At 52.3% G+C, this 12,093-nt stretch overlaps 1 protein-coding gene across 3 annotated transcripts in view; it reads left to right on the top strand.

Moving 5' to 3' along the window:
• The window catches only part of SLCO2A1 (solute carrier organic anion transporter family member 2A1), a 91,047-nt gene extending 79,309 nt beyond the window's left edge, over positions 1-11,738 (top strand). For all 3 annotated transcript variants that reach the window (XM_086316112.1, XM_086316120.1, XM_086316131.1), the window contains 4 exons: positions 1,309-1,472; positions 5,573-5,637; positions 8,049-8,172; positions 9,053-11,738. In XM_086316112.1, the coding sequence (XP_086172238.1) occupies positions 1,309-1,472; positions 5,573-5,637; positions 8,049-8,172; positions 9,053-9,173 (474 nt within the window). In that variant the 3' untranslated portion in view covers positions 9,174-11,738. The remainder of the gene's footprint in view (positions 1-1,308; positions 1,473-5,572; positions 5,638-8,048; positions 8,173-9,052) is intronic.
• Positions 11,739-12,093: the final 355 nt, after the last annotated feature.

The following is a 12,093-nucleotide window of genomic DNA, read 5'->3' as shown; positions in this document are numbered from 1 at the left end:
GCTGCTTCCATGGCCACCTCTGCTGGCAGAGGAGCATGGTTCTCAGGAGGTGCAAGGACCAAGAGCTTGGACAAGATGCCTTCTCGGTTGCCTTCTTGTTGGAGGAGCCTGTGGTGGCTTCTGTGGTTTTCTTATCTTTATTTACTTACCTCTGAGTTGTCTACCTCCAGAAATAATCTTGACAAGTTTCCAATAACAGCACAAGCACATCAAGACCAAGGTTCATCAGCATAATATCAAGAAAAAAATAGCAAATTACAAGGGAATATATGTGTAAAAAATCCAGACTGAGGAAGGTAGCAGCAACATTGTATACAACTTAATTATGAGCTTCCCAGCAGCCCAAGTAAAGAAGGTCCATAGTTCCAGTCCTTGGGAGAAGGAAGCATACCAGTTTATTAGTTCCAATCTCTGCCCTCTAATGGCTTTGACACTTAAAGCAGTTGGACCATAGGCTGGTCCATCAGATGATGTGAGAGGGAAGATGAAGCCACCTGACAGACAGGGTCCACCAAGGTGAGCTGTACAACAATGTTGAGCTGTATGGATTTATAGACTTGGGACAGAGACCTTTAGAGGAAGGAGGAATTTATCTCAGGCAGAAAGTTCAGTGGATTTCACTGTGTTTCCTCTGGTGCTGTGCTGCACTGCGCTTAGTCGCTCTGTTGTGTTGGGCTCTGTGCGACCTCATGGACTGTAGCCTGCCAGGCTTCTCTGTCCATGGGGATTCGCCAGGCAAGAATACTGAGTGAGTTGCCATGCCCTCCTCCAGGGGATCTTCCCAACCTAGGGATTGAACCCAGGTCTCCCGAACTGCAGGCAGATTCTTTGCCAGCTGAGCTACCTGGGAAGTCCATTCCCACTGGTATCTCCTCCTATTTTTATCTTCCTTTAATGTCCCTGCAATAAACACACAAACAGCAAAAACAAAAACCCAGAAAACCACTACTGCTGGGCAGCAGGTGGCCTGGCCCAGAGGAGGGCCCTCCCAAACCCAGGTCCACAACTGGTGGACCATACCTGGCAGCGGGATCCTGCAGACCCCCTCGTGGTGTAATTGCAGGAGGAGTCCAGCGCACAACGGACGACTGGTTTTGGTGAAACAAACACTGTTTGTTGCCCAGTGATCAGAAGCGAGATCCCCGGGGCACCTGAAATCCCCACCTCATCTCCTCTCCAGTCTCTGCATCTAGCATCACCAGGTCCCCAGGGAGGGCAGAGGGGTGACCGTTGGAGCAGGCATTTAAAGTGTGTGGACTCGAAATAATAACAGCAGGTTTCCCCTGTTCCCCTCCATCTCCTTCCAAGATCTACTTGAACTGCAGCTGCGTTAACAGGGGATCTGCTTCAGCGAAGACAGGCCCGTGTCCCGTCTCCTGCGCCCACTTCCTGCTCCCGACCATCTTCCTCATCTCCTTTGCGGCGCTCATAGCCTGCATCTCGCACAACCCCCTCTACATGATGGTGCTGCGGTGAGTGCACCTCTCCTCCCCAACGCTCCCCTCACTTAACGTCCAGCTGCCCCCTTCTCAGCTCTCCTGCCTCTCCTGGTCCTCTGAGTCCTCGGACATGAGATATTCTTGGGGTGATGCAGGGAGATAATACTAGTGCGCCAGTGTCAGGGCTTTGGTGCCAGCCCGTGTGGAGTTCCATACTGCAGCCTCATTTGGTGGGTGTCTCTGCCTCTCCATCCTGTATGAGGAGGGAGGAGGAGGCGGAGCCTGGAGAGGAGGCGGGGCCTGGAGAGGAGGCGGGGCCTGGAGAGGAGGCGGGGCCTGGAGAGGAGGCGGGGCCTGGAGAGGAGGCGGGGCCTGGAGAGGAGGCAGAGCCACGTGACCCCTCCAGGCTTCCAGGCTCCACGCTGACTCCACACCTATAGATTCACCTATCTTTAACTCTCAAAAGAACAGAGAGGAGGGAGGAGAATTCAGTTAGAGGCATAAAATCAGAGAAGGAAAACGAGAAAAGTTCCAGAGACAGAATAAGGACTGTGGAAAGGATGACAATGAGAAAAGCCCCCGTGTACTAGGAGCCAGGTCAGAAGGGAGGACAGGACAGGCGGCAGGCCAAGGCAGGTGTCCTGTTACAGTGACACCAAGCTGCCCCTGAGGTGTTGACATGAAATGACCCTCCATTCACCTCACCCTCTGGAAAGGAGAAAATAAGGTTTCAACCAAGTTGGCATAACTTACCCCTGCCTACCTCCCTCCTGTCCTTATCAGTCTGGCAACAGAGATGGAAAAACAGGATTTGAAAGACCCGGTCCAGGGTCAAAGGCCTAGCTCTACCATAAACTGGCTAAATGTCCTTCAGTGTTGTCAAGTTCACCAAGTCTCAATTTCCTCATGTATGTGTGTGCTTAGTCACTCAGTCGTGTCCAGTTCTGCAACCCCATAGACATAGCCTGCCAGGTTCTTCTGTCCATGGAATTTTCCAGGCAAGAATCTGGAGTGGGTTGCCATTTCCTACTCCAGGGGATCTTCCCCACTCAAGGATCAAACCCACATCTCTGTGTCTCCTGCATTGGCAGGCAGATTCTTTACCACTGTATCACCTAAGAAGCCCTTCCTCATGAATGAAAGGGCATTAATGATATTGGCCTCAAAGGATTCATGTGGGGGTTGTATGGTAAATTGCTTTGCTCTGCATAATGGTTCATTATCAATATTTACCAAATTATTCAGTTCAGTTCAGTTCAGTTCTCAGTCGTGTTTGACTCTTTGCAGTCCCACGGACTGCAGCACACCAGGCCTCCCTGTCCATCACAAACTACCAGAGTTTACTCAAAATCATTTCCATTGAGTCGGTGACGCCATCCAACAATTTCATCCTCTGTCATCCCCTTCTCCTCCTGCCTTCAATCTTTCCCAGCATCAGGGTCTTTTCCAGTGAATCAGTTCTTCACGTCATGTGGCCAAAGTATTGGAGTTTCAGCTTCAGCATCAGTCCTTCCAATGAATATTCAGGGCTGATTTCCTTTAGGATGGACTGGTTGGATCTCCTTGCTGTCCAAGGGACTCTCAAGGGTCTTCTCCAACATCACATTTCAAAAGCATCAATTCTTCAGCGCTCGGCTTTCTTTATAGTCCAACTCTCACATCCATACATGACTACTGGAAAAATTATTACCACCAAATTATTATTACTATTCTTATCAACAGCTAGTTTCCCCAGAAGACTAGGAGTTGAGGGGTCTGGGGTTTTATCCTATTTACAAGTTAGCTTGCAAACTACCGAGCTCCTGTTTCTGTTACTGTTTCATAAGGATGCTGGCAGAAGCCGGAAGACTCCTAGGTCAAAGGCAAAGGACTTTGTTGCTCACAGGACAGCAAGCAACGTGAAGCTCATGCTGCATCATTTATTTGTGACCCCATGTCCTACTGGGTGACGTGGAGGGCTTCAGGTGTATGTGTCACTGCAGTGGGTGTAGGGCACAGCTGAGGAGCCCTGAGCTTGGGAGAGCCACTGCTTCTATAGACCAAGCCTGCAGCAGGTCTAGCAGCCTTTACCTCATGCCTTAGGTCTGTTCACTGCAACCACACCCTTGGGAAATGACCCAGGAAGCACACAGTCAGGCCCTTACATTCTTAGCATACTCCACGAGAATGTGTAGGGGTGCTCAGAGTAGGTTGCTTGTCTCAACACCGTCGCCACCCTCTCCTCTACCGCTCTGCATCTGTGCATTCCAAGTACTCATGCTTTCACTCAAGGCCCCTGCGTGTGGGTCCCTTCTTGCACTCCAGGTCAGATGGACCACAGTGGACCCAGTAATTCTGAGAAAGGTACGTGGGTGGCCATGACAAAGAGAGGGAATAGAATAAAGAAATTTCATAGGGAAGCCCCCAAACATTGGAGAAGGGCATTGCTGTTAGATTGCCTCCCAGAGGACTGCCACTATCAGGGATGAGGAAGTAGTGGAGGGAAAGCACCATTTGAACCCCAGGGTGGGCTTTTTTAGAAAAATCTCTCCCTTCCAAGTTTGGTCAGGAGCTGGAGTGAAATTGAAGAAGAGGCCGCAGTATCCCCAAATAATTTAAAGATAAATTCCCCTGGGAACGATGAAAGAATGGATGCTATGTAGTGCAAAGAAGGTGAGGGGTAAAGCCAATGTTGTACGTGGCCCAAACCTTATTTGTATCACTCATGGCCCTCAAGCAGGCATGGAAATACAGTCTGGGAGTGAAGATGTGCCAATAATGTATCACAAGACAGAGGTCAGAGAGCCAGTGTTAGTTCAGGGGTGAAGGGGCAGAGATCACAAGGAACTCAAACTCTCTGTTAGAAGCCAGTTTGGGGTTCCCAAGTCCCATTTAGTTGAGAAACCAGGAGAGTCTATCCAGAGATAAGGACCAAAACATGGAAGCAAAGGACCAAAACAAATCCATCTATTGTGGATTGGCCCATTGAAGGGACTTATTTCAATAAAGGGAGTGTCCATTAGATTGGGATTTGAGGCACTTTCCACTGGGGGCTCCCAGTGGGTACCTCTCCCCTGCTTCACCCCAGTGGGGATTCTGAGAAGCTGAAAGATGGTCCCTTTCCAGTTTGCTAGCAGAACTGTGGAAATAAAACAATATGTGTGTGGAGATCTGAATTCCCTTCAGCTCTGAATGCTTTCCCCCAACCAGCTCCCACTCAGGAGTGTGCGCTCAGGGCACATGGAAGCCTGGTGCCCTGGCTGGCCCACTCCTGACTCCCCATGTCGTGGATGGGGGCCTTCCTCTCTGCTCCCTGCCTAGCTGGCATGGCAGGGCCCAGCAATTCCTCCTCCAGACAGCCTCCCTCTCCTCTCTCAGTCTCCTTCCTCAGGCAAGTGCTTTCCTCCTCTAGAGGGAAGAAGGGCGGGGGCAGGACTGGCTGCATAATTTGCAGGACCCAGTGCAAAATGGAAATGCAAGGCTCCTGGTACCAAAATTATCAAGAATGTCAAGCCAGCCACAGCAGAGCACTGAAGCGAACATGGGGCCTTTCGGAGGGTGGAGCCCGGCAAGGCCACACAGGTCACATGCCCACCGCCCCAGCCCAAAGTGGAGGATTCTGTTAGCTGCTCAAAGGAGCCCTCAGCCCAGGGGCTCTGGCTACACTTTGCATCAGGGCTGTCTTCTACTGCTGTAAAACACCACCAGAGCTATTCAGACCTGTTGCCATAAACACAGCCTTCAGTATCCTCTGGTTCCCAGATGCTCTGTCCTCTGCCTCTTGGAGGGAGCTCTGGGCAGCCCTGAAAATCACAGAGACCAGTGGTTCTCAAACCTGAGTGTGCACAGAATCTTCTAGAGGGCTTCTTACAATACAGAGGGCGGGGCCTCACCCCCAGAGCATCTGCTTCTTCATCTGAGGTGCACCCTGAGAATCTGCATTTCTAACAAGTTCCCAGGGGATGCTGATGATGCTGTTGGTGCAATGATCACACTGTGAGATCCACCAGAGGAACAATAGGAGCACAGGGCCCAGGGGAACCCAGGGGGGCCTCTCGAGGGCAGGTCTGATGCGCCCTGAGGCTGACTGCATCAGCAGAGGGAAGGCTCAGCCCTGAGTCCTGCCCCGGCTGATTTCCTGTTTGCCTTTTCAGTGTGGTGAACCAGGATGAAAAGTCCTTCGCCATCGGAGTGCAGTTCTTGCTGATGCGTCTGCTGGGTGAGTATCAGGGACGCCCCCTTCCTGGTGGCCCCAGATTAAGGGAAATCAGAGGGCTGTGGGGTGTGGGGTGCGGAGGGGAAAAGCCCCATCTCATCTCTGTCATAAGAAGCTGTACATAATAAGTACAACAGCAAATGCCAAATCCCATATGGACTGTTTCCGCATCACTTGAGATTAGGAAAGTTTCCATCTATGGCATTAATTCCAAACAAAACTGTGTAAGAAGGAAAAGTGGACACAGCTGCGAATGCCTAATAGAATGCTGAGTGTAGGTATTTTTTCATCTCTCTCCAAGAATTCACTGTAGGAATAAAACCTCGCGTTCCTGCCGCAGCCAGAACAGCAGCAGAGCCCAGCCCTGGCTTCCCTTCCATTTTACAAAATCCACTCCTCCTACCTCTATTCAGCAAAGGGGGGCCCTCTGCTGGCAAACCCTGCCAAAGCAGTGAGAGCCCGAGGAGGAAGGGCGCTGTGCCCAGGGATCAGGACTGGCTGTGAATGCGCTGTCTGCAGGCATCTGCAAGCACCCAGCTTGCCCCAGGTGTGAGGACGCTGCAGGTCCTTTCCCAGACTGCTCATGCTGGACTGTCCCCTCTGGCTGCCTCCAGGCACTGGATTAAACACAAGGCACTCATATGGAGACTTGCAGTGACAGGTACAGGAAATAAAGGCACTGATTGAGGAGGGATTTATTAAGGACCCTGGGGGTTCCCACTGCAGTGGGGAATATGCTGACTTCAGTGACGAGACTTCAGTTGGCATCAGAGTGCACTTTCTGACCTTAAATGCTGAAATCCCTGAAAAGCCTGCAGTGCATTATTATTCGGGAGCCTGGCTGCGCTTCACTCTGTAGCAACTTCCATGATCACCCTGGGGTGTGTGGGTGATGTCTCTCCTGGGCCTAACCAGCGGGGGCCCTCTCCTACCAAAGTTGGGTGAGTGTGGGATAAGGAGGAGTGAGCCAGTTCTGTCAGTGGAATTTCTTGGTCTCTGGCCACTTGCTCCGAAAGCCCCCTTCTTGAGACTCTGCTCCTCTGGCCTATATTACGAGGACACAAAGCACCAGGGTCTACCCTGTCCTAATGGCAGAGGCACAGTTGTCACCACAGTGCCTTTCCATTTATAACTTATCATTTATAACTTGCTCTGAAACCTCCACTGGGAAGGAAACCTTACATTCTACCCAGCTCAACAGCAGCTAGGATAGGCTCTGGAGCACCTCGCCCTGCTTCTTCCCACCACTGTGAAAACACCCCCTCCTGTGCTCAAAGCACCTGCTGCCTTTGTTTTTTTCATTCAAGCTCAGATAACTCAATGTGAGATCACAGATAGAAATTGCAGGCTGGAGGGATCCATTCATCACCCAAGAATGCAGTTCCACCCTGGGTAGAGAAAAGGACTTGGCCAGCTTCAAATTACCCACTGGAACTTAGTTAGAAATTTTTGTGGACTTCATTTCTATTCAGGGAACATCATTTAGGAAGGTCATTCCTTGTGGCCAACTTCCATCCCCCATTCACCTGGAGATTTGGGAGCAAGCAGGTCTGATACAGAGGCTGGTTCTTAAAGGTCCCCACTTCACAGCAGAGCCACAAGCAGAACATTGCCTGTTTCTTTCCCCCAGAAGCAGCTTCTCACAGGGCCCTAAACAGAGTCTGGGAGGCTGTTTTCAGTGGGTCTGAGAATGGGGTGGCCTGACCGGGGTGTGGATCTGGCCAAGCCTGCCCCTGTCTAGACCCGTAGCTAAGGATGCAGGACTGACCTGAATATTCAGCAGCCATAGGGCACGGCCCCTGCTGGACCAGTTCTCAGCACTCACCTTTGGGGCAGAAGCTCTGAACACCCAGGGTGTTGGGGGCCTGGAGGTGGTGCTTGCTGTCTAAGGGCAGCTTGCCATTGTGGAAGAACGCGGGATTCGAACCTCCGAGAACTAGGGTTCCAAGTCCAGCCCTGACTCTGCTTGGCTATGCAAAGGTGAGCCAGCCGAGCCCACCTTCCTCCCCATTAAAATGAGGGCACCTGCTTGCCTCTGGGTTGCCCTGAGGGCCTGAGGAGTCGGTGTCCTCAAGAGCCTTCTCCTGCCACCTGGTGAGCCCAGCAATCCCAAGCGTGGGAACTCTGGTACCTGTCTGAGCTGGTACAAGGGGACACCTGCAGCTCACTGTCCTGGAAGGATGGCTCAGGTCCCTCTTCTCTTCTGAGCCTCCAGTGAAAGAGTAATTCAGGCTTCACAGAAAGCTAGTCTGCTTTCCAAAGTCACTGTGGTTCCCAGGGGTGGGGCAGAGCTGTTCTCATGCCTGTGAGCTGTGTAGGGGCCCCAGGCACCTGGCTCCCCACCCTGCCCTGGTGCCTCTGCTGACAGCTCCAAGTGACCTGAGCTCTCTCAACTCTCTTCCTGCTGATGCTAGCCTGGTTGCCGTCTCCAGCCCTCTATGGCCTCACCATTGACTACTCCTGCATCCTGTGGAGCGCAAAGTGCTCGGGAAGGAGAGGGGCCTGTGTCTACTATGACAACAATGCTCTCCGGAACAGGTGAGAGCCTGCACGATGCGCCAGGCCCCAGGCCCGAGTAAAGGGCGGTCATTACTCCAGTGGCAATTGTGAGGCTCTCAGGCCTGCGAGGGAGAGCTGGAGGGGAACTTGCCATGGGCAGGAGTGGGGGCCACCACTGACCAGCAAGTCAGGCTCACAGAGAGCCATCCAAGTAACAAGACCCAGAGGCTGCTCTGATGTGTCCTGGCCCTCGTCTTCAGGCCCCCCTGGCCCTCGAGAGGGACAGCATCACAAAGAGGGTTATTAAAGGAAGAGGTCATGGCTGTGGAACGATGATGCCAGGCCAGCCTCCTATTGCTCGGAAAGAGGTGGCCCATCATAGCTCCTGGCAGAGACCAAGGGCAGGTGGGACCAAGCCCAGCTGCAGCACCACTGAGCTCTGCACCCCTTCAGCCACCTCACCTGCTGTCTTGTCACAAACAAAGTGGGGAGAGTGGGCTTCAGGGGGCTGGACGGGGTCTGGAAATGCTGTGGGAGGGGCATAGAAGTCCAGGAGGAAGGCAGACCAAGAGGGCAGGGAGAAGGCACCCTTCCTGGCTGTGCTGGGACACAGCACCCTCCCAGATGGCTGGTGCTGCAGTGCTTCACTGGCCCTCTGGGGGGTGAGGGGCACCAAGGAAGGTGGCAACAAGGAGCACTGGACTGGGAGTCCCACGTAGCTCCCACGTCCTACAAGCCTCTCTAGGCTTGTGTACAAAAGGGATGAGGAAGGTGGCTCCCACTCAGCTGGGGACGGATCCTTACCTGAGTGGTGATGACACATGACCCCGGGGCCACTGTGACAATGATTCTGCTCTGCTCAGTGGCCCTGGCCTCAGAGTCGCCATACCCCTCACGTGTCCTGCCTCCTGCTTCACAGGTACCTGGGCCTGCAGGTGGCCTACAAGGCTCTGGGCTCGGTGCTGCTTATCTTCATCAGCTGGCGGGTGAAGAAGAACAAAGAGTACAATGTGCAGGAGAAGGCGGCCAGCCTCATCTGACCCTCGGCCTCAGCTGCTGCCCTGCTCCTGAGAGCGGACCTGCCCCCATACCTGCCCATATTTACTAACGTTACCACGGCGCCTCCTTTCTGTTTCATAAATGAGAAAGAAAACCCCATCACCATTAGCTTTCCCTGTCTCCTCCTCCCGGAGCACCCCCAGCGTGCCCAGGGGCCTGGTGGGCACAGAGCTGGAGGGCTGGGTCTCTCCTGGCCCCTTGGGCGAGGCCCCCACAAGCCCAGTTTCGTCCTGCGCGATGGGGATGCTCACTGACGCAGCCCCGCCGGTCCCTCACCAGCCCTGTGGTTTCTCTGGGTAGAGACCTCTGGGTGTCTGCCCAGAGGAAAGAGGGAGGGGGGTGAGTTATTACTGACCAGAGCCAGGCTAGGGGAGGGGAGGCTGGCTGCAGTCCCTTTTGTATCTGGGTTCAACACCAGCACAGAGCCTAGGAGGAGCGACTTGCTTCCCCTCCGATCCTTGCTTCCTGCCCAAGAGGCTGCTTTGGAAGCTCTCATGGGGAAGTATGGCCAGTGGGTCCTCTCAGCTACCCACGCTCAGGACCAGAGCTCGGACTAACACCTGAAGACAGGCCATCCAAATGGTGTTCACGTTAACTGTAGACTCTTCTGTACACAGCTCTGTGTAGGTTTATCTCCGTCTTTCCAGGAGTATGTCTCACACTAAGAAAGTCACATGGTGGTGAAGACCTGTGGCTGGCTGTGGATGGCCATGACACCTGGCCCCCACCCCACAGTGGGGAGACAGGACTCCTCATCTCAGAGTGATGGGAGGACCACCCTCCCCAAAGCTGACTCGGGTGCAGATGAGGTGGCTTCACATGGGCTTCTCCATCTGGACTTTAGCCTGTGGGTCGTGGAGTAAAGAGAGGCTGTCAGGGATGTCAGCAATCAGGTTAGGAAGTCCAGCGAATGTCAAAAGCCGTCAAGCTGTCTGGTCTCCTGTAGCCCACAGAGTAGAGGCCTGAGAGGTTGACTTTCCTGGTTTTGAACATGCTTGTGCTTATTAGCATTTTCTCAGCCTCTTCTCACTGCCTCCAGTGAGGTGGGTGCCTTCCCTGGGCTTGGGCTGAGAGGTACTGCTGCCCTGGGTGGAGGTTCAGAGTCAGAAGCCAACGAAGGACTCCTTTCATCCACAAATGTTTATTGGAGACCAACTTTGTGCAAGGCAGCACTGGGGGGGCATGGTTCTCCCTGGAGCTTCCCTGCCCTCCATCTACACTAAGGCTGCCTCCCAGAGCAGGCTCACTGGGCGGGGAGGGACACACAGCAAGAACCTGGAGATTATCAACAGAACCTTGACCGTCCATGCCTCAGCATACTGAGTCTGCTCCTGGCCTTTACTGTATAGGGAGCTGACTTACCATGTCCTCTGGAGTTGCTAGACATTGGTCATGGTCACATGCAGATCTCTTGAGTGCCACTGCTCTTAGAAGACCCTTCCAGAAGCCACCTCTGGAAAGGCCTCATATGATGGAACCTCAGTGGCCACAGTGCCATCGTCTGAAGTCTTTGTGAAAGCTACTGACACTGTGACACAGACAGCCTGATTCCAAAGCCACCAGCTCTATTTCCACAGATCTCACTCAGGAAGGGAAGCTCCATGCAACCTCAGAAGCCAGTTTCAGCCCTTTCAGTGGTCTTGCTTGGAAAATGATTCTCTGCAATTAACCCTGGTTCTTCTCTCTGCAGTTTAACCAAATTCTGAAGGCACTGCCTTTAGCCGAGCTCATGAACAATGAATGCCAGCCTTCAGATTCTAGAAGATGGTTGCTATTCCAAGCCTTTTTTCTATTTTGATATTTCTATTAATATAATGTAACTTGGTCATGAATTTGTACTGTCATGTATATTTGCTAGAGAGCAGACAGAACCTATATGTTCTGGCCAGAGACTGTCCCTTGCCCAATCCTTGGGGGCCTAAGACCATGGGGATGGGAGGTAATGCGACTCCCAACTTATCATGCTGGTACAGAGAAGCAGCAGGTGCCTCTTGTCCTTTCAGTGAAGTCCCTTCAGTCAAGACCCCACAGTGCTGGGCTCTCAGAGTCTCTGATCCCTGCCCTTGAGTTTATATGCAGAAGTGGGGTAAGACACAGACAGCTAAGTCCATGATATGATGTGGAACTAATATCATAGTCATCACTGATCACTTGGTCACAGCCAGTACAACTACCCTACAGCAAATCTGCCTGCAGGACCTGTAATGATATCACCTTCATTTCCCTTCAGGTGCAAAGCTTAACAAGCTTCCTTGAGTGTTGGACTGTCATAGAGCGTGTCGTTAAAATGCAGATCTCTGGGACTTCCCCGGTGGTCCAAGGGCTAAGACTCTGCACTCCCAATGCAGGGGTTTGGGTTCGATCCCTGGTCAGAGAACTAGATCCCACGTGTCGCAACTAAGACCCAGCACGGTCAAATAAAATACCTGTGGAGGATTCATCTCGGTATTTGGCAAAACCAATACAATATTGTAAAGTTTAAAAACAAAATAAAATTTTAAAAAAAAAGATAAATAAAATAAAGTGCAGATTCCCAACCCTCTCCACCCTGCCCCAGGTGCTATTTATATGGGGCTGAAGGGAAACCAGGAGTGGCATTTTTAACAGGTCCTTTGTGTGAGGCTGATGTGGGTGGTTGTCAAACCCTGTGTGAGGGTCATCAGAGCCTTAGGGATGCCCACTTAGGCTTGGACCACTGAGAAATTGACAATAGGCCTTTGGTCCACTCAAATGTGAGTGGAGGTGACTGATTTCCTGGGTGGCTCCAATCAGGGGCTAGTGGACATGGAAAACAATGCAAGAGCCCACATTTATATTAGGTTCTATCAGTCCTGAGAGTGGACTTCTCCCTCTGCAAGCCTGAAAGTGCAAATGCGGCACAGTCATTTCTTTATATTGGTT

Source organism: Bos grunniens, chromosome 1, assembly GCF_055505025.1.
Source record: "Bos grunniens cultivar Pamir isolate PY7600 chromosome 1, Bosgru_T2T1.0, whole genome shotgun sequence".
In the NCBI taxonomy this organism is placed as follows: Eukaryota; Metazoa; Chordata; class Mammalia; order Artiodactyla; family Bovidae; genus Bos; species Bos grunniens.
This window is presented reverse-complemented; position numbering and strand designations above follow the sequence as displayed.